Below are 24,312 nucleotides of genomic sequence, written 5' to 3'. Positions count from 1 at the left end.
CCACGATTCATTTTCTGTCACTTAGAATTTATTCCCCTTGTGGTCTTAAAATCTAGAAGATGCCTAGTTGTGTTTTCTGCCAACTGCCCATCTTCCACGTATTAGCTTACAATGTGAACCACAAACCCACAGAATATAAATATTATTACAACCAGATGTCTATAATCTGTTTATAAATATGTTGTGTATGTATCAAGATCTATAAATTCTATGTATACCCATACATGTATCTTCCCCTAAGTGTGTAATCCATGTATATATATTGGATATATTCTTTTTATGTATATTCTCAAATAAGTTTTTATGCATGTGTGCATATGTAGACCGCTAGATATATATGATCATTTATGTTTTATTTGGGTAATGTATAGATGTGTATATACTAGTATACCTATATTTAAAATATGTCAAGAGATATCTTATAATAAAAGAGAATCATCTGTAAAATAAATGTTCTTTTAAAATACTGAACACAAGAATACAAATCCATTCAACTGCTGCATATGAATCTAGTTGGAGACAAGTGGTGAGGGTTCTATTTTATTTGGAGTAATAAAGAACGCCTCCACAAAAACTCAAACATGACATATTCCATGCAGTTACCTGCCATTTGCATGTCAAATTGTTTTGAAAATGAATTTTTGTTTACTGACATTTTGATATCAATGTAGATGCCTCTCGGCATAATAAACTATTGACAATGGATATATGTGCATGTACATATGCATCTAGACATTTACAAAGATACGAGAATAATGGATTGTTTTCTTGCAAGTCTAATTTAAAAATAAAATAAAGCCATAATAACCAACCATACAAAAAGTTATTGTTGTGCACTTTTCAGCTGATATTAATAATCCAAGACAAACTATTCACAATTGGATATATACACATGTACATACACATTTGGATATTTGAAGACATACATAATAATCAATTGGTTTATTTGAAATATACATTAAAAAGAAAGTAAAGGCATAATAAGCATATAGACAAAAGGGTTCCATGTATTATGAAATGAGTTGCAGTTGATGATCTATAGAGGTATCAATAATCTAATAGTATCCAATATTAAAATTGGAAAAGAAAGTGAACTTTCCACAAGATAGACAAGAATTTGACAAGATTGTTGGAGTAATTAGAAAAACACCTTAGTAGTTGATTAATCAATCATTAATTACTTAGGTCCATTATTATTTTCTTACACTTAAGCCAAACTTAGGAGTGTTTTTCTATAATTAGATCGAGTTAATTATAGGTCAAGTTGTTTCAGGTTATGTGACTAAGACACTTGTTATGCTCTAATTTAATCCTCTCCTAGGGTTTTCATCTAGAGTGTTTCTTTATGCTTTTATAAGCATTCATTGTTTACATTGTAATCTATCCAATTCATTTACAGATTAATCTCAATATCACATTCCTATTGGATCAATCTCTCTCAAGGTTGCACATCATCAAACATATTTTTTTCTCTTCAGATGTAATAGGTGTTTTGGTTGTAGATGGTTTCTTGGAGTTGGGGAGATAGCTATCATCTCCAAAAAGGATAAGATGTGAGATTCCATCAGGCCATAAATTTTGTTGATGTTGAATAAAGATTTCCCAAGAAACTAACACAATTATATGTCTTAGATTGAACCCACATTAAAAGACATTCTTACATTTAATTTCATAGCAATTGGGATCACCATTAAGAACTTAAGAATACATCTGCAATAATTCATTCCTTCCTTATTTGTAATTTACTCTATAATCAACAGACAATAATTCACAATACCTCTATAAGAAATTGATAATGCTACCTATCATGCTATATGTTAAGAGATTTTATTTATTTTAATTTCATAGCAATTGGGCCACCACTAAGAAGTTAAGAACATACCCACAATAACTCATTCCTTATTTTTAGTTTGATGTACAAGAAACAAATAGTAATACCCAATTGGCCTTTAAGACATTGACAATTTTAGCTATGATTCTCTTCTACATTGTTGTGTCCTAAAACCACTACTCCATAATCCTAGAACTCTTCTACCTTCAAGTATAAGGCTTGTCATCAAGAGGTAAAAAAATGCAGTTTTCATCAAAAAACTAAAGAGGGTCAAAGGCCCATTAGCAAGAGTGGATAACCTCTCTTTCACTTTGGGATCAACTTAAACCAAAAAAAGTGTTCCTAAAGGCATCGTTAACAAGATAAATGGTGCTAGAGTAGTACAAGGTGCCAAAATTGCAATTGTACCCAAAGTAAGTTTGACCAGAAAGATTGTCACTAGGATGAAAGCTAACCAACTACATAAAATATTTAATATGGCTAATAAGGGGAAGAGATAAAGGTAAGTATACGTGATTCACTATTACGAACAAACTAATAAGGTTCGTTAGTGTTGTTTTTCTATTAAAATTTTATTTATTTAAGGAGTGTGATTGCATCACTTTCTTCGAGGATCGATGTGTATCCTATGGGCAACAAAGTCACAATTTATCAAAGGAATAACAATGAAATTAAAGCATACAAGGATTTATTTAACCATAAAATGCATCAAATGAGAAGTATCAAATAATAGGACATAATTGTCTAACACCACAATAAAGAAGTTAAAAATCTTAGTTATCCACACAATTGTTATGCTTAGTTATCTAAATTTAATTGTACAAATAAATATGCATCAAACCAGTGAGAATTAAAAATCTTGTAGTTCATTAGAATGTTATCATATTATCAAATGTTCACATTCATGCTAGCGAGTGTGGTAAGGGAAATAAAAATAGTAATGGAGATATTCAATGTATAATATGCACACATGTATTTTATTCTTCACATGGTCAATGAATCCAAAACCTTTCTACAACTGTACAAGGCATGAGTTGAAGCCCTAGGGAATATTTCACACCTACATAGCCTCTAGCTGCCACTAGTAGAACCATTTTGAGAGAATGGTTGTACTAGAATTTAACTAAAAATCTATAAGAAATTTCTCATATTTCTAATTCAGAAATTGTTGAAATGATTTGCATCCATATGGGCCAATCAAAACCATTACAAAACTGATAATAATCTGATCTTAAATAGAAAACAAAGACCAATAAGAGCTACCACAAATTCTCTCGTGGAAATTGGTCTTCTTCCCTAGAAATTTGCTTCTCCTCCTTGAGTTATTTAAATGGCCTTCCGTAAAATCAACAATAGGATATTTTAAATGATTTGTTACTTCCAAAACCAAAAGGACAACATATTCTCACTTTAGAAATTGAATTTAATGTCATTAGATGTCTTGCCATCTCCACCTCTAAACCTAGCAATTGATAATATCTATCAACAAGGCCTTCTCCTCCACTCACCCGGACCTCCACAATAGAAAGAGACCCAAAAATTACTCTTGGCACCAATTTGAATAGCTATCATTTAGGATGGAAATTATGAGTAGTAACAAATGATATCTCCTATAATATTACACCCAAAAAGGAATATTATAGGTTTGAAGTAGAATATGCCAAATTCAAATTTGAATCACCTATTTAAACTTTCCCTCAAACTATGGCCACAATATTTACCAAATATTGGCCTTTCATTAGAAATATATTCATCCTACAACTTTATTCAACAAAAACTTTAGAAAAATTATATTAAAATATTATTGGTGATGTAGGATTGCCCTTACACCATCCAAATTTCCACTATCAATTTATTTTTCTTTTGCCAACACATTCTTGTGTGTTCTAGAAAAATTGTCAAATGTAAATATATGAGCATACTATTTAGATGAGGTGGAAGAGCCTCTTTAATTTATAGTGGTCAATTAAAATTGGGGTTGATAGCTAGAGGTTGGCACACCATGATGAATACGTGTAAAAAAAATATTGTTGATGATGATTGCAAATCTCTACAATGAAATAAGAAATTATTAATTTTATTAATAATTTAAAGTGAACTTATTAATGCTTCTATGTGCTGGAATCTGTGGTGATCAGAATATCAACATTGAGATCAAAAGACCAACATACCAATGAAACTTTTGAGTACAAGGATTAACTAACTTAAACTAGTTTAACTTCTCAAGATATGTATCATTGTTCTCTATCTCATAGGATCCATAAAGCCAATGTTTTTATCTCATATCATTGAGAAAATTACTTTAGGAATGACAACTCCAAGAACGAGTGATATTGTGATCTATATGCATGCATGCATTCTAAGATCTAAATGATATGTTCAAACTATGATATTTAAGCTAGGATGAAGATAATGATATGATAAAGATATTAACAAACTATCCTAACATGATATAATAACATGGATATGTTATGGTATGAAATGCTTCTAAATGCTACATTGATATTATAACAAAGAGAGGCTAAAATGCTTGATATAATTAGATTATAATGTAGATGCATAAAACTTGGATATGCAGAATGAATAATGTGGGCTCTATTTATAGAGGAAATAGGGAAATGGATGGTTAAGATTGAATAATATTAACAATGACTAGGATTGAAAGTCACTCAATCCATGTTTACAATTTTCACCAATGAAATGGTGACAATTGTCAACAAGCGATGACTTGAGAGGAGATACAAGAGGTACTACATGCCTGAGAAGACATGAAGGTCACCTTAGGATATTGGGTGAGGGTTAGGTTAGGGTCATCCATTGGATAATGCTTTTACCCAAGGGATAAACTCTTGTGCAAGGGTTAGATGGGATAATTAGGGTCAAAGCCATGAGTGATTTGATGAGAGCCCTGAGTTAGATGAGAGTTAAGTTAGAGAGAAAGTCTCTAACCATGACGGAAGGTTGGACTAACCATTAATGGTTAATAGGAATTTGGGGACAAATTTGTAAGAGTCCTTACAAATTTGGGGAACTCAACAAGTTAACTTGTTGAAGAAATAGAGTCTTTATTGCATTTAGAAGACTTTCTTCCAAACTTAAGAAGTGATCTCCTCAAATTTAGGGAAATGATATGATTGGATGAAATAAGGCTAATTGACTAAGATTAGAGAGGTTCTAGAAGAATTATTAGGAGGCAAGTGGGAAATGTAGGAAGGGGGCAAGTGGGAGAAACAAGATTTTAATTGAAATAAAAATGTTTTATTTCAACCAAAATAGATGCAACTTGCATAAATGCAAGTGAGAGGATTTTATAAATAAATTTGATTTATTTATATGCAAGGATCAATTGAATTAAATGTAAATTTAATTAAAATAGAGAAAGGGGATTTAATTAAATAAAGTGATTTATTTAATTAAATACTAGAAATAGGTTAGATGAATTTAATTAAATAAATTAAATAATTTATTTAATCAAATAGATGAAAAATGGATGAATTAATTAAATACAATTTAATTAATAGGGGGATGTGGTTTAAATAAATATTAAATATTTATTTAATAAGGTGGTCATATTTATACGTCTACAACTTCAAATCATAAAATTATTTTCCTTAAATTTGTAATAGAACCCATTCTTTAACATTTGGGCCTTAATCCTTATTTTAAATTATATTTTTTGTAACTTTTTTGCACTTATAAATACGATTTCTCCTTTATGTCACCTATTGCATGAACCATAAGATATGTTAAAATAGACTCTTCAAGCGTTTGAGATATTTATAAGATACTTGATAGCATGCTTGAACAAAAAAGAAAGGCATTCATAGTAGTGATCCTACTTTGAGATTTGATGAGAATATTAGGCCCATTGCGATACAATGATGGAACATTTTGAACACCACACTTCATATGACAACCTATGATCTAACTCTCAAATAATATGTAGGAAGGATTGGGAAAGTGAATCCATCTCATGGGGAAGAAGTGAAAGAAAGTCTAATGAATTCCCTATGAAAAAAGTATACTAATGAGGAGTCAACTCTATTAACACATCGGCTAGCCTTCCTCATTCTTCGTAATCCAACCTTAAACAAACTAAAGTAATGATGGATAAATTCGTGCATTAGCTTAAGTTGACACTATTAAATGGTGAATTTCAAATGGGTAGGATGCACTTGAGCTAAGGGTGCTTTCCTTTAGCCTCCTTTCGTAGGTTGCCAATTATTTTTTTGCAAAGAAGAATTGGTCCACATGTAAATTCATTCAATCAATCAAGAGGAACAACCTTTACCTCTTAATGATCAAAGCAGTTGGTGATCACTCACAATGTCTCACAACTACAAAATAAAGAGATTTAAGTAATTCTAGACTCTGGTGACACATTCAGATGTTAATTCTTCAAATAGCATATAGGTTGTTGAGAAAGCACAAAAAAAATATCGGTTGGCATTCTAATGGAAGAAGAAACTTCTCATAGTAGGAGTGACTCAAAATTAAACTCAAATTTTAATTCAAACCAACTAGATGTTGGTTATGGATAACTGCATATTCTCTATATTTTATCATTTGTAGTTAAAATTTGTAGCCTTTTTTGTATTAAGTATCATAGAATCACAAAGCTCATTTTTTGCTCATTCGAGCATCCACGTTGCAAACTTATTACAAATACCAGCTCCTTTCAAGCAAACTTATTACAAATACTAGCTCCTTTCGAGCACCAAACTAGAAACAACAATTGGAAGACCAAGGGTCACAACTTAGAAATCCACTTTTAAACAACAACGGAAGATCAAGAGTCACAACTTAGAATTCTACACAAAGGTGTCTCTCATGGGAGTTGAACTTGGGTCTCCACATTGAGAACTCAATGCTTTAACCAACTAAGCTCAACCCCTTGGACAAAATTTGTAGCCTTTATGCATTTGTTATAGTTTTTATATAATATATGCATATTAATAACAATAATAATAACATTTTTTAATTTATTTGTCAAATCTCCTATAAAATACCAATTCAATTCTAATGTTTTTTAATTAAATTATATAATATCTATGATGAATGGCTTAATAATGTTATAATATAAATATTTAAATTTTTCTTGTATTTCAAAATATTCTATATTTTAAAAGTATTAATCTATTGTCATCCCCTTACAAATTACTTCAAAAAATTATCCTAGAAACACATCTATACTTCTCCTATTATCCCTAATGCAAGCCTAGATAATTCAAGCTAGTACTTAGTTATTACTATTTATGTTCTTAACTTTAATTCTCCCATGCATAAAAACAATATTTATTTCAAGCTATACCCAAGAATAACTTCAATCCAAATGTCGTATGATTTTGTTAACAATGATTCCCTCTTGACGATAAGTCTTTAGAAGGAAGAGAATATTTAAAAATTATTATATTTTAGTAGAAGTTCAAACTTCATAGAAATCTCAAGTTAATAATCGTTCCCTCTTCATGATAGGTCTTTAGAAGGAAGATAATTTTTTGAAAGATTATTTTATTTTAGTAGAAATTTGTTTAAGTTCAAATTTCATAGAAATCTCATGGCAATGGGAGGGAAATATCCTAGATTATTGTAATAATTTATTTTATTCTAGATCAACTAAAGCATTGCATGTATTAATAATGAATTATCTAAATATTTGACATTGTCATTCTTGAAAATTAAAATTGAAAGGTGAAATAAGTTAGCTGAAACCCCAAATTCTATGTGATAGTTCAAAAGTAATTATCAAGTGAAGCATATAATTAAAATAACCAAGCTAATCAATATTTAAGAAATCCTTTGATCTTTGGGAATAAATAGTATTCATAGCAAACCACTTAGAAAGTATGAGATGCTCTATTGAGAAGCCCAAAAGTTAAGAGACTATTTCTTTTACTTTTGGCCACATGTCTCCTTCAAACCACTCATTATGATATCCAATAGCTAGCATTTATCTAGATGATTCTAGTGTATGACAAAGCTAAACCAAAACTTATATTCAAATAATAGACATTCTGCTTCCGGAATAGATTGTGTGTATATTCAATTGTTCAATTTTTTTTGAGACCGATAAAGTCATTCCATAAAATTAAGGGTAAAACATATAGCATAAATTATGATTTATCAATTTATATTTAATTAATGACTCATTTTGTTTAAATTTTGGTAGCTGGTTTTTCAATGTTATAGGTGGTCACTAAAAATAATCTGTCAATTATTTTTAAAAAGAATAAGTTGTACAAAAAATAAAATAACAAATACACAATTGCATGTGAATGACATTTATAATTATTTTTCTACAAATAAAAAGTAGTTTTAAAAAATAAATAAAAATAGAAACAAATAAAAACAATCAAATTATTAAATATGATTTAAAACTACCAATGAAAAATATATAATCAAATGACTAATTAATGAAGAGTATATAATAAAATGAATGAAACAACCTTCTGAAATTATATTAAAAGACCCCATAGTTTATATCTAAGCTGAAAATTTAAAGAGCTGATTAATAAATGGTAGATAATAGTTTTCTTCCACATTAAAAAAAAACAAAAAAGTGATGTAAAAGAATAGTAATAAGCTTTAAAGCTTGCGAGTTAGCCCTAAATTTAATCATGGGTAATGCCAAATGCCAGCATAGATCACATGCAACTAATTTCGACGTCTAAACTTTAGACCTGCCAATAGCATTTTATTGAAAATTTCTAAAGCATTTTTAAAAAAATCCAATTTCTTCATATCATGTTAACATGGTGTTCCATAAGAAAATATTTCTTTGAGGCATTCCGTGAAACAGTTCACGTGCCTTGTTTAAGCTTACACATTTTGCATATGTCTACCATGTCAATTGTAGTGATAAAATTACTACATTGTTTATCCATGGATGCACATACCGTATTCCAAAGCTCCCATTTTCGCACCTAATAAATAATAAACCCTTTTAAACCAATTTGATAATGACGCTAGGTTTTGGTCAACAGGAAATTCGTCGTTTAGGGCAGTTAGATGGGACCCTGAAGCCTACAATGATGAAATTCTTGCCCTTTCTTGCCCAAAGTGGATTACCATCAAAAATATTCCAGCTTTCCTTTGGTCCTGTGTTGACAAAATTGTGGAACCATTGGGGAAAATTGTAAAAATAGACTCTTCCCCTTCGGTTCTCCCTCATCTCGATGCTAGAATACTCATTGCATTAAAACCAGGCATGGTTTACCCTACAGAGATTGCTATTTGTCTCCACAATAAGACCGACTATTGTCCGATTGAATACATGGGAGGAATAGATGCCTGTCACTTTTGTAAAGTTAGTGGCCACTTTAGAAGCAAATGTTCGTTACTTTCGAGCAAAAATTCAAGGTCCAAAACTAGGGCCTCCGGTCCCCCCTTGTAGCTAAAGTAGTGCCCTCTGAACCTGCCCTCGCCCCCCCCCCCCCCTCGTTCCCCTTCCTTGCCATCCCCCCACCAACTTCCTTTCCCCCCACCTCGCCACCCCCCCACACCCCTCCCCCTGCCTCTCCAACCTCCTTGATGGCTAATTCCATCTCAGATTACCGCAATGCTATCAAAGAGGCCCTCGCTGTTGCTCAGCCTCCCCCCCTTACCCCCTTTGGAACAGTTGATCCCCCGTCCCACCCCTCTAACCCAAGGACCCTTAATGCTCAACAACTAGTGATGGAGAACCTAAGAAAAGCAGCGAAAGCTAGGAAGATTCTTGAACTAAACCTCCTCAAGCAGAAAATGGAAATTGAGGCCTCTCGGTGCCACCTACCTGACCTTGAGGACTTTGATAGAGGTGCTCCTGATATGACTGACACCATTAGTAGGGCCTCGGCCCTAGACCCTGAACTTTCCTCTTACAAAGAACATAATGGTCTCAATACTGAGGATCCCCTTACTCGGCAAGGGGTTGGGGACGATCCTACTCTAGAGGAGGTACCGGCAACCCCTCTAGATGAGTTGGGTAAGTTGCAGGATTCTAGGGGAGACCATGCTAGTGGTGCCCCCTACTCGGCTTGCACCCCTATTAGTGCCCTGAAGGCTGAGGTAGCCACCGATCAACCTGTGGAACCCGACTCAGGCCCCTTCAATCCAATGGAAGCCAACTTCGAATAAGGATTGACAATCCCTCAAGATGAATTTACAATGGTTAAATACAGAAAATCTAGGAGAAAGAGATCTCTTAAGAAAAACAAGGATAGTGCTAACAGGAAGGAATCTCTAGGCCCTGAACAAATCTCAGAGGCAAGGAAAAAGAGAGGTAGACCCTCCTCTTCTATTGCATTGATGCTAGCAATATAACAACAAAGAGGACTGGCCCAAGTGTTTTGAGGGGTTTAAATCCCAATCTGAACCTCCCCAACTAAGTGAATCATGCTGAAGATTATTTCTTGGAACATCAGAGGTGTGGAGGACCCTGATAGGAAATACATCATAAACAGGTTTCTCAATGCACATAAGAACATGGACTGTCTCCTCTTGCAGGAGCTAAAGGCAGTGGGTTTCACACTGCAAATTGGTCTAAAATGTATCTAGAGGGAGGCCACCTCTTTTTACACTAACCATACCAAAGGAAAAGGTGGATCAGCCATTCTCCTTAGCCCTAAATGGGCCAGCAATCTAGTTAATTGGGGTCAATCCCCCTGTGCTAGAGGTATATGGGTCTCCATTCAAATGGGGAACCAGAAATTTGGAATTTGCTCTATATATGCCCCGAATGACTACAGGGAAAGAGGTGAACTTTGGAACTGGCTAGCAACTCTAGAGGATATCCCTTGGATTATTGGGGGAGACTTCAATATGATGGAATCTCCCAGTGATAAAAAAGGAGGCAATAAATTTGAGTGGAAAGGAATAGAAAGGCTTCAATGGGATAGAATGATCAATAAACTACACCTGTTTGACCCTATTGTGGGGAAGAAAGACAATTTGAACACTATATGGTTGACCTGGTGCAACTATCAACAAGTGAATAAAAGGATATATTGCAGGTTGGACAGATTCTACCTCAACAAAGCCCACTTTGTGATAAACAAAGGCCCCTGTGGTGACCACTATGCTGTTTCCCCATACACCCTATCTGATCACCACCCGATAATTATGGGAATTGACATGTCCCCAGTGGCCCCCCCTCCTCCTCAAGGGCCTCTTCATTTATCCTAAACACTAGGCTTCTGGAAGATGAAGACCTTTTCTCTGCCCTAGCCTTTATCAGACTATTTAACAAAAAGGATAGGGTGCAGCCATCCTATCTTGATGCCTGGAATGCAAACATTAAAACATGGACCATACTTTATCAAATAGTGGGGAAAAAAAGGCCAAGGATGCCAGGAGGGTTGAAAGACTTCTCCAAGAGGATCTATGTAATGCAAAAATGAATCTTCAAAACTCTCCGAATGATGACAACCTCACCTGCACTCTAATGACAATCAAAGACCAACTCAGGAAGTTTGAGAACCAGAAAATTAAAGGGTTGAAAACCAGGGCCAAACTAAATTGGCTGGACTCGGGGGACAAGGGCTCCAAATTCTTTTTTCACATGCTCAAAGTTAAAGAGGCTAAAGTCAACATCAACACTATATGGGACAATAATACTCACATCACAGACTCCCAGGAGATCCTGCAATGCTTCTCCCTCTATTATTAGAAGCTTTTCGCGTCAGAGGAAGTAAGTGAAGAACACAGACAAGCTAGAGTCCTTGTTAAGCAATTAACCCCAACCAAAATTAATGAGGAAGACTGTGAGGTTTTGGGAAGCCCTATTTCAAAAGAAGAAATAGTCAAGGCTATCTTCTCTATGGGAAACGACCAGTCCCCTGGTCCAGATGGATTCCCAGTGGAGTTCTATAAGAAAAATATGAAATGGATTGTGGATGACCTCCATGCCCTATATTTGGAGGCTATTTCCAAAGGAACTCTTGGTAAAGAGATCAATCAAGGGCTTATCAAACTCATCCCCAAAGAGGGAGACAAGACTTTGGTCAAGAATTGGAGGCCTATCACGCTACTAAATGTATCTTACAAAATATTAGCTAAAGTAGTAGCAAACAAGTTAATCAAAATACTACCTAAGATTATCAGCCCTACCCAAACAGGTTTTGTGAAAGGCAGGTTTATCCTTGAGAACTTGGTGACCTGCTGGGAATCTCTAGATTGGGCCAAAGCCTCTGGTCAGAATGGGGCTATGTTATTAATAGACTTCGAGAAGGCATACGATAGGATAGAATGGGGATTCATTACACAGATGCTAGACAATCTGGGCTTCCCAGACTCCTTTTGTAGGATTGTTCAGACACTTCTTACTGATGCCAATGCAGTTGTGGAAGTAAACGGACTAAAATCTGATAACATCATTCTATCCAGATCAATTAGGCAGGGGTGCGCTCTTGCCCCGACCCTGTTTGTCTTGGCTGCGGATGCTATGTACTACATACTAAAAGACTGCAACTTATCTCCTAAGGTTATAGGAATAAGACTCCCTAACAAAGAAGAAGTCATCAATATACAGTTTGCAGATGACACAGCTATTATCTTCTCCCTAGAAGAGGAGAATCTATCACACCTGCTTCACAATATAGAGATATTCTGCAAAGCATCAGGCAGTATAATTGCCCTCCACAAATCTACCATGTTAGGATGGTCTGATGCCCCTCCTATCTTGCTGTCTAAGTTTGACCTAAAGTGGGGAGGCCCAGATATAATCATTAGATACCTAGGAATCCCTTTCTCTATCTCTCCGAACTTGAAAGAAATGTGGGAATGGTTCAAAAATAAGGTTGATAAGAAACTCACCAAGTGGAAACGGAACTTCCTTTCCTTGGCAAGTCACTATCAGGTTTGCCAAAAGCTGCTATCTTCCTATAATATATATTGCTCCTGAGCCTGGTTATTCAGCAATTATCAGTTCAACTACATTCAAAAATAGATCAGGAACTTCCTCTGATCAGATGGAAAAGGAAAAAAGAAACAACATGCAGTTAAATGGGATTGGTGTATCAAATCTAAGACTCAGGGAGGTATTGGCCTCAAAGACCTCAAACTTCAAGGAACTGCCCTGGCAACCAAATGGATTTGTAAAGAAATTGATGATAACGAACCCTGGAAAGTGCTTATTAGAAATAATATTCAATGCTCCACCCCAAAATTAGGTAAAAAATGGAAGAACCTACCCATCATTGATCCGATTGTTGGGAGTTTTGAGGTCTCCCCTGTAGGGTCAGAAGTCTTCAAATCAATATGGAAAGCCTGGAACCATGTTAGGCAATTTATTAGCAATAAAGACATAACAGATAAGGAAGGAACCCTTAATCTGGAAAGGTCTATTTGGTGGAATGTTCTGCATAATGGAAAACAACTTGCCTATCTTCAAGGATGCTCTTCCCTAAAATGGCACAACCTGGGGCTAGTCTCATTTGAACACATTCTGAAGGATGGCACCCTGATCTCTTGGGAATCTCTTAGCTCTAAATTCAACCTCCCCCTCTCCTAGGCCAGAACCTACTTTGTCCTTAAATCTGCACTGGCCCCCATCCTACCTGCTCCTTCCCCCGCCTTCCCCCCCTTAACCTCCCTCTGTTGGTTAGGTGGCTCCCCCCTCTTGCAAATCAAAGCCAAAATGATCTACTTTGCCCTTGCTGATTCTGGAGATATCCTTGACCACCTTAACTGCTCCTGGAGCCTTTCCTGGGACTCCTTGCACTGGTGCTCTGCCCTCTCAAGATTTTGGTCTTCCCCGACTGAGCCAAAGAAGAAATTTTTTGCCTGGAGGCTCCTACTGCATAAACTACCTCTTAAAGACCTCAATGGAGACCTCTTGTTGTGGAGATGACTTTAATTGTTGTGGCAATCAAGATTTAAATGAGGTTGTGGAGATGATTTTAGCTACTAAGGTTTTTAATTTTGATAAATGTAATGATGGGTCTAGGGGTTGTTCATGGCTTGTGTAATTTTTCCTAAACCCCTTTTATTGCCTCGTAAAAAGTTTAGATACTTTGTTCAGGATTAGTACTTTGGAATGTAGTAAAAACTCTTAATAGATTTAATATTAATCTTTAATAATAGTTCTTTTTTTTGTCATTGTTTTTGTTCTAGTTCAAATTTTTGATAGTTGGTGACAGATCTGTAATAGATTGGGGCCCTTCCCCACTTAATTTAATAAAAAATATTTCAATTTTTTTTTCTTAATTATTTTAGTTGATACCTCATCAATACTACAACTAATATTTTGTTATATATGTTATAATGGTAAATTTGAATATGTTTATATTTTGTTATTAATACTTTTTATTATATTTGACTACTTTTGTTATAGAAAAAGCATTGAATAGCTCGTTCGTGTTATAGTTAATTTATTTAATATATTAATATCACTTGGTTCTTGGATTTACATGCAATTCGATTACCCTTTTTGCCCTCATATTATGTCATAATTATATCATGAATAAAAGTGTTTATTATTTATTTAAAATTTATTAATATGATAAGATTTCACTTCAATGAACGAATTTAATTTAAATATTTTCATGAATATTTTTTATAATAAATTTAATGGATATTTATTAAAAGTTAATTTTTATTTTAATAATAATAGTTCAATAAAATTAAAATTGTTTAGATTATAATAAAATTATATATAAACTCTATAATAAAATTAATTAAAATTATTAAAGAAAATGAATTTGATAATAAGTTAATAAAAATATATTATTTTATTAAGATTTGAACTATAAGTTTATATTATATTTTAATTTCATGTTCATACCTCATGAAATTAAAATATAATATAAACTTGCAATATATAAACATAAAATAATTCTTGGTTGAAAATATAAAATGATTGTAAAATATTTATAAAAAATTTAATCAATTATATTATGATTGTGATTCTAATTGAATATTACTATAAATTTTATTATTATAAAAAATATTTTAATCAAATAGGATCAGGTGATATTACCACACCTCTTCAACATTCCCATTACATGCCAAGGTGATATTTCCATCTCTTTATCTCTCATTTCTATTTGTATCTCTCCCCCTTTTTATCACTATCTCTCTCTCCCTTTTCTATGCTTTAGACTTCCTCAGCTTGATTGTCTTCTCATTTTATAGGTTTTCTTTTAGTTGTGTTTGGATCTCTATAATTGGGTTCATAGTTTATTTGAAGTTATTACTTATCCATTCAAAGCTTTGTTGCACAAATAACATCATGGTCAAAATTATGAATGGTTTTACTGTATTTTGATATTGCTAGACGAATTTACAAAAGACTCAAATTTAAAATAATAAGAAATATTTTACTTTATTATTTTTAAATAATTATTTGTTCATCTTAAACTCTTTTAATGCAAATATCTACAATTTCACAATACATTTCAAATTATTTTATTACTAATAATAAATCTAAATTTTTGCGTTTAAGTAAATGCATTTTCTATTGTTTTCTACTCTAAACTAACAAAATTATTGGCAGGAACTTGACGCTTTGCATCTCTTGTTATTGGATAAAGAATTCTTTAATATGTTGTGACAAAATAATCAAAATTAAATTTAGATATAGATTTTTGATCAATAGTACGAAATATTCTTTTTTTACAATGTGTTGTGTCAATTAATCTAATTTGGTTGAATCAAATAAAATGAAATCAATATTTTATTATAGATTTGCGATTCAATAATAGAAAATACTTTATTCAATTAAATCTAGTATTGTAGATTAAGATGTCTTGTGTCTTGATTAATGTAATTATTTGGTTGGCATCAAATTAAATAAATTTTGGTTTATTATTGTGGATATGCAATCAAATAATAGAGTATATCTTGTGCAATGAAATCTAGTATTGTAAACAAGGCTATGTTGTGTGGACTAGTACAAATGATATTAGTTGGTCCTCTATCAGCATAAAATCTTCAATTAATATGATTTCATTTAATGTTTATTTGGATATAGTTGTGTGTAAAAGCATGATAGAGCTTGCTTCAATATGAGAAAATGGGTCATTGTCTTGTATTGATATCAATCAAGATTGTAGGGAGGAACAAGATCAACAAACATGCTACACATATAATGTTGATGTAGATCTAATATAATAATGAAGTTTTAAAATGGCCAAATGTAGAATATAGGTTTAAATGTGCTTGTGCCAAATAATCTTGGAATTGATTTCTTTATTATTTCTAAATGTTAATAACAAGCTAGGAATGTATATAAATACATGTCAATAATTTCATATTTCAATATTTTAGCACACATACGAATAAAAAATCAAATACCCGCTTTCTAAAGGGGTTGCCCTAGAGTTGGGAATATTAAAATTTAAATTAGATGGACTTGATCAAGGTCAAGTGAGCTAATCTATAGTTGTAGATGACTATAAAATGTGGATTGGTTAGGGATAAGGCAATGTCTAGTTGTGACAAGTTGATGGATTCTAAGTAGGAGTTAGTTTATGCCTTGATAAGACAAAATTGCATTCTAAGTCTCTTACTTGAGAAAATTGCAAAGTGGTATAAATCAAAGATGTAAAAGTGTAATGAATATCATAAATGATGTGTCCTAACACTCAAATCATTTTCACAATTGAACAAATATTATTCTTAGTCTATTAGCTACATGTCACTCATGATCAATACACATCAACTACATGACCCCAAAAACTATTTTGAGTATTTTTCCATATTGATTACAACAATTTGATTAAACAATTCACTCTTTAATAGAAGAAACATTAAAGTGTCTCTATCTTGAATCCCTAATTTCTATATCTATCCAAATTTTAGGATCCAATCTTTCATAACAATACATCAATCTATTATAGATATCCAAATCAACATCACACTAAAACTTAAAAAAATGTTATTTAGTCTCCATCATTCATAATATTATATATTTTGATTAATTCAATATTACATAATTATAAATATTTAATTGATAAAAAAAATTATAAAAAATATCTCACACTAAAAAATACTATTCAATTATTTCATTTTAATAAAAAACTTAAAAAAATCATTATTCTGAATATAACATTACTATATATCTATATTTCCTATCGACAAACCCACTACACTTCCTAACAATACTTCAATTATAATCACTAAGTAGTCACATACAACTCTTTACATTTTGTTGTTCATGTTCATACGTCATTCAAACCTGTAAACAAACTGATCTTGCTCTTTTTTTTGTCATCCCTGCCAAGAAAAGTGAGAATGGAATTTTAAATAAGCAGTCTTCGTTTTTGACAGTTTTGTGCTTGCAACATCTGTAGATGAAGCATTGAATTCTCTATAATATCATCAGTTTTGTCGTTTGGATTCAGTTTATTTAATTTTATTAGATATAGATGAATAGTTGATCTTGTAATTAATTGAAATCAAAAATTTATTGTGGATTTGTATTTAAATACCAGAGAATATTTTGTACAGTAAAATCTAGTGCTTTAGATCAGGTGCAATTGTGTAGATTGGCTTGATTTTCTATTGACATGCACTTTTGAATTAATATGCTTTTGTTTATGAATATATTTTGCTTTAAAATATGATAGATTAGATAACTGTTTTCAATTTATATCAATTAAGATCACACGGAAAAATAAGATGATACAAACATTTCACATATGTAGTGCAAATATAGATCTAATGTCGTAGTGAAGTTTTACAATATATTAGATGTAGAATATAGATTTAAATGTTCTCATATCAAATGATCTTACAATTGATTTATTAATTATTTTTGGATGTTTAATTAAACCTAAAAATGTATGTATATATATATATATATATATATATATATACCTATAGTTTAAATTTAATTTTTGCAAACAAATAAGAAAATACCTACTTTCTTAAGTGGTTGTCCTTTAATTGAAAGTTTTAAAATTTAAGTAGATGGATTTCATCAAGTGACCTAGTTCATAGTGAACATGACTATGAAATATGAATTGGTTATGAATGAGGTAATGTTTAAGGGTGATTAGTTGATAGATTATAGGTAAGAGTTGGTATGTGTCTTGGAAAAATAAAATAAAATTTGACATGTACAGGTAAGAAATTGTGCAATTTGATATTGGTCAATGATGTAATAGTGTCATGGATATCATAATTTATGTCTCGGAACTCAATATGACTCATTTTCAAAATTAATAAAGATCATTCTAAGCCTATTAGCTATATGTCCCTCATGATTACTAATTATTAATAACATGAATTATAATCCCTATTTGAGTATTTTCCCACATAAGAGTACATTTGTTGAATTAAACAAAGTAAATTAATTAACTTGATTAATGTTATTAAAAATAATTATTTAAATATTTAAGTATTTAATTGATTTAAGTAAGATGCAAATTAATAAACTATACAAATAAAATGAAAGACTCACAATTATATTAAAACCAAAATTATTCTAGAGAACAACAATTTGTTAGACTAAGTTATATAGTAGTCTAATATAAGACTAGGTTGCAAAAGACAATTCACTTCGGAACATTAAAATGTCTCTATCTTGAGTCTCTAATTTCTATATCTATTCAAATTTTAAGATCTAATATTTCATAAATATACATCAATCCATTATAAAAATCAAAATCAACATCATAATAAAATTTAGATAAACTAATTATTATTGTCAATTTTCTCTTACATTTAATGTGTCTATATTCCCTTGTAGACTAACCAACCACACTTCCTAACAATAATTGTGAGTTGTAACTTTTTGTCGTTCATATTCGTACGTATTTCAGACTTGAAAACGATAGATTCTCGATCAATGTTTGCCATCTCTACCAAGAAAAGTGCGAATGGCATCTACCCCAGAACAGAGAATCGACATTGAAGCAACCGAACATTAAGCCCATTTAAATAAGTACTCTTTGTTTTTGACATTCTTGTGCGTCCAACATCTGTAGGGGAATCCTTGAGTTATCTATAATATCGTCACTTTTGTCGGTTGGAATCAATTTAACACTTCAAAACTCCCCGCTCTTTGTACAATCCGCCATTCAGCAAGCGACAGAAGCTCTCATTGTCTAACGTCTTCCACCACCTCTATAAAATTCCCCATTATCAAACACAACGAAAGCATCTCACAGTGCGGATCTTTCATCAAAATGAGCATCTTCTACACTGTCTTTGTATTTCTCTTTGCATCTGCGGCTGCTGAGAACGGAAAAGTTTATGTATGGCTGCCCAGACGCCATGGGGAGCCATTTGGGGCTTAGAGACATTCTCGCAGCTCGTGCGCCGTTACAACGCGACGTCGATCTACTCTCGTGTCATCGTCGGCCCTGTGATGATCATGGATTACCCGCTTTTCCCACATAGAGGGATTGTTCTGGACACGAGCAGGAACTTTTACCCTGTTACAGACATTCTGCGGAGCATCAGGGCCTTGAGCTACAACAAGATCAATGTTTTCCACTGGCATATAACTGACTCGCATTCTTTTCCGTTAGAGTTGCCTTCGGAGCCGGCCTTGGCGCACAAAGGATCGTACCCTGGAATGACGTATACTAGCCAAGACGTGCGTGAGATAGTTGAATATGGTCGAAACTATGGCGTCCGTGTGATTCCTGAAATAGACACTCCAGGTTTGTTAGTTTTGGCCTGTTTACCCACAGTTTTTTAAAGAATTCTGTTAACAGCTTCTTTCCAGTCGGATTTTCATTTTATTTGCGATTTTCCCCCAGTTTTCTTTAGTGACAAATCAAAACTTGGGCGGAGGAAGGTAATAATATCCAGTTTTTCCTTTTCTCGCATCGATAACTTTTATTTGCTTTCCCCACAACACGCAAGTGAAAAGATTGATGCGATGCGATGGATACCTGCTGAAACCTTCACTACTGCTGTTGGACAAAATCAGGGGATTTCACAAAATTTGGGAAAAATGCGTAGATAGCAAAATAAACTTCCTCATATTAATTCAGAAAATTGCATTCATATTTATTTTCAATATTTAGCCCTCAGCGGTCTAAACAAAGTGGTAATCAAACAGAACTACAATTAAAATCTTAGAGTGGGAGTATTATTTTTTTAACGAATTAAATGCTATCAATAAATGAACTAATTTAAGATTAGTTAATGGGTAACAAGTATGTTTGATCTTGATAAAATTTCATAGTTAATCACTTCCAAGTACCAAGTAGTATTAGGATGGGTGATATGTGGTGATGTCTTGATCCTTCATTTTATTGAATATCATCTACATGAAACAGATCATTCAGTTTCATGAGTGATAAATTCATACAAACCACAATTCATAGAATATAGGTCAGTGGGTTTGAGTGAAAAAACTACAGAATTGAATCTTGATATTAATATCATAAATCAAAGATTAGCTATAATATATTGATTAATCTGTTAATAATATTCAACTATTTCTCTATCTTATAATTTTAATACATTTTCTGCAGTTTAAATCTAGGGTAAAGGTACCAATAGTCATTATAGCTAACTTCAAGCTCCCTAAGCTTCTAAACAGTATATTAGATTTTGACAATTTTCTTTATTCCTCTTTATATGTGACTTAAGTGCTTATAGCTATTGTTTTGGTTTCTAAGTAGTTATGACAAATATGATGGGATTTGTTATACATCGAGGGTTAAAAAAATTGCCATTTCAAGATAACATCCAATACATATTTTCTATTGTACCGTTATTCATTCACTTTGACCAACACAAAATTTAGGTGATCCAATACATGAAACATGAATGATAATTGAATCAATTCCCCTATAACTGGAGAGCTTTTGGAGGGCTTTTGCAAACTATAGATGATCTATGAATACGCTCACTCCTCTAGGATCAAAGAAAATTCTGCATCTCTCCAAGGAAATTCTTACGTTTATCATTTCTCCAAGCATTTCTTTGTAAATTGTGAAGTTAACTTGTGATTTGAATGTTATAACGATTTCAGGTCATACGTTGTCGTGGGCCAAGGCGTACCCAGAGATTACGACATGCTCCGATTTGTTCTGGTGGGAGGCCGGCACAAGCTGGGACGACCGAAAGGCCTCTGAGCCTGGATCCGGCCATCTCAATCCCTTACACCCCAACACATACAAAGTCGTCAACAATGTTGTAAACGACGTGGCCTCCATGTTCCCCGATAATTTCTTTCACGCGGGCAACGACGAGATAATACCAGGCTGTTGGATGGCGAATTCTGATATCCAAAAATTTGTTAGTGGGGGCGGAAACCTGAGCGAAGTCCTGGAGAAATTCGTGAAAGAAACCTACCCGTTAATAACAGCCCACAATAAAACTGTAATATACTGGGAGGATGTTCTTCTGGACGAAAAGATTAAGGTGAGGCCCGAGCTTCTGCCCAAAGAGACCACCATTCTTCAATCCTGGAACAACGGTCCCAACAATACAAAGCTTATTACTGCAGCTGGATACAGAACCATCGTTTCTTCTACCGATTTCTTTTACTTGGATTGTGGGCATGGCGGCTGGCTGGGTAATGATAGTCGCTATGATAAGCAGGTCAGCGACGATGGGAGCCCTTTCAACTATGCGGGAGGCAACGGTGGCTCTTATTGTGCGCCCTTCAAGACGTGGCAAAGAATTTATGACTACGATATCACTTATGGGCTGAGTGAGGAGGAAGCCAAGCTTGTTTTAGGTGCAGAGGTGGCCCTCTGGTCTGAACAGGCTGATGGAACTGTTTTAGATGCTCGACTTTGGCCCAGAGCTTCTGCCATGGCGGAAATACTGTGGTCGGGGAATAAAGACTCGAGTGGGCAAAAGAGATACGCAGAAGCCATCGATAGATTGAACCAGTGGAGATATCGTATGGTGGGCAGGGGAATCAACGCAGAGCCTCTGCAACCAATGTGGTGCCTCTTGAATCCTGGAATGTGTAATTTGAATCAATGATCTTGTCAGTGCACTCTTCTCAATTTATGATTATGCGCCCATGAATTCTCAATTCTTTGTGTAATGGTCGACATGGCCTATCTCGAGTAGATGGGCTTGAGCGGCAATGCATCTACTGTGGATCTGCTGAATTAATTTACGGAATATTTGGTTTCCGTAAACTTAAAATTCGTTGTGAATGAAATCCAATTGCTTGTGTATTGATTGTTGTTGATATCTTTTCTGGTTTGCCTTTTTTTTGGTTCAGATTTTAAACCCACGTTTATTGATAATCAATTTGAGAAGCGTCAATTTTAGGCTTCTGCTTTTGGTTTAAACAACATATTTTAAGTTTTCATTTATTCACGTGACTGGTCTGAAATCACTGTAATAGATGGGTTCTACGACAGAAGCTAGTGTAATTTAAGATGTGCCACTTAAACAAATCAAAGCTTAGAATATGTTGTTTGGGTTTTCCTATTACAAAATGATGATTGGTTGATTTAATTTCTTTTATTGTTCTCTTGCAATATTTATGTACTCTTGGGCCCCTCCCAATAGTGGTTGGCTGAAGTTGAATTTAGATGGCTCGTCAAAAGGAAATATAGGTCAAGCAGGTGGGGGTGGTGTCGTACGTGATAACAAGGGTAATTTTGATATGGCCTATGTGGCCAACTTAGGCACACAAACGTCGAGCTTTGCGGAGGTGGCAACTATTTACTATGGCCTCATTTTTATCAATGAAAGAGGGTACAATCGAATCATAATAGAAGGTGATTCAGGAAACACTATCCTCCTTAAAAATGAAGCTACTCTGGACTAGAAGTGTGAGAATTTAAAAATCTATTTAGCAAGTCAAAGGGGATTTTCGTAGAGATAGATTAGTATCCTGAAATAAAATCTGTAACCTTCTCATTTGGATTTCGCTTAAATTGAAAAAGGTCTAGGATGGTGACCCTACTACCAATGTTGGCCTGGAACCATTTGAGAAACAATTCCATAAGTTGATCAAATGTTTGATGGAATGATCAGGTAATGAGTTCTACCATTCTAACATAGTTTTGTTGAGGGAACAAGAGAGAAGCTTAAGCAAGATGAAATCTAAACTATGATAATCATTACACATGGTCATGAATGAGTCAATATGCACATTAGGATAACTATCTCCATTGAATCAATCAAACTTCAATACTTTAGCCCCTTGGGGAAGGATAGTGTTAAGGATGGTCAAATCGAATGAGCTCTTCCGGTAATAAGTATATACAGAAGAGTGGCTAGAGATGGATGCAAGATTTGTGAGTTGTTGCAATTGACCCATGTTCTACAATATGGTATTTAAGATAGGATTTTAAGGTGGAGGAGCACCACGTGTGCCACCACCTCCACCAATACTAACATAAGGACCAGTACCACCACTAGGGATAGTGTTACCACCTATGCCAACACTGATAGAAGTGATATGAGCCACAATGGAAGCAATAGAGGAGCTGTTAGAAATGCCTGTGTAACCAGGGGAATGGTAGAAGCATTGATGCTAGGGATAGTGGGTGTTGATTCAACCATGTGTATTGTCATCCCAAGTATATAAACACCAATTTCAAAACTATAGGTGTCAAACTAATTGTCTTGGGGAGGAGTACTTGCTAGGGGAACATGACTCTTAACAATCAAAGACAGTTCCCTCAACATCTCTAGGCCTCTTCTATCTGAAATCAACATGTCTCTTAAAGCATTCACAACATTTTTAGCCTGAGGGAGGATATTTCCTAATTTAAGAAACCTTTGAAATATCTCAAGTTCTCATCTAATATATGAATCTGGTCAAACTCAATAGTGATAGTGAAGTCATGATCAATAGAAAGAGGATAAGACAAGGGAGAGCTCGTCAAGGTGTTAAATCGAGAATTAGATTGTGAAATAGATGGAGAAAAACCCCCTGTCAAAATGGTCCTAACAAGGTGAGAAGCCATGAAGTCATTTGGATCGGGAAGTGGTTCATTATACAATGGACCTAGCTGAGGAGGACTATAATGATTTAGAGGAATTCTCTTCCTAATAGTCCTTCTTAGAACAGCCCCTGTGGCAGTCTGGGTCGTAAAGCTCGTAGACAAGATCTATGAGGGTACTATAATGGTCTTACAACACTTGGTGATAAAGGAAACTTTGTTGAAATTATTTTATACATATATACATATATATATAGATATATAGATATATATATATATGTATGTATGTATGTATGTATGTATGTATGTATATAAGTTTTATAACCACACATACACACAATGAGGAATTAAAAATGAAATTGTTTCATTTTGGGTTCGCCGAAATGTAGAGGATGGGATTTGCTACTATCAAAGTGATGAAATTCAAGGAAAAAAACCAACCTTCGCTCTACCTCACTTTACTAGCACTTTGGTGAGCCAAGGGATATAAACTATGAAACTGAACAGACAAGCCACATAAATTTCTAAACAACCTCTGCTAATTCTCTATTCTCGGGATGAATGCGTAGAACTTGGACACCAGTGTGATGCACTAACATTTTGTATGGATAGAGTACCAAATCCGTACAACAAATGTGGATATAAAAAAAATATTAAGCTAAAGAAACTATACTAAAC

The 24,312-nt window shown here is 33.7% G+C and overlaps 1 protein-coding gene across 1 annotated transcript in view; it reads left to right on the top strand.

Moving 5' to 3' along the window:
• Nucleotides 1-21,815, top strand: part of LOC131065291 (beta-hexosaminidase 2-like) — a 43,634-nt gene extending 21,819 nt beyond the window's left edge. Inside the window, exons 2-3 of the mRNA XM_059208753.1 lie at nucleotides 19,083-19,419; nucleotides 20,745-21,815. Of these exons, the coding sequence (XP_059064736.1) occupies nucleotides 19,083-19,419; nucleotides 20,745-21,709 (1,302 nt within the window). The 3' untranslated portion in view covers nucleotides 21,710-21,815. The remainder of the gene's footprint in view (nucleotides 1-19,082; nucleotides 19,420-20,744) is intronic.
• The last annotated feature ends 2,497 nt before the right edge of the window (nucleotides 21,816-24,312 follow it).

Source organism: Cryptomeria japonica, chromosome 1 (assembly GCF_030272615.1).
Source record: "Cryptomeria japonica chromosome 1, Sugi_1.0, whole genome shotgun sequence".
Lineage (NCBI taxonomy): Eukaryota > Viridiplantae > Streptophyta > Pinopsida > Cupressales > Cupressaceae > Cryptomeria > Cryptomeria japonica.
Note: the sequence above shows the minus strand (reverse complement) of the source record. Positions and strands in the feature narration are given on the sequence as shown.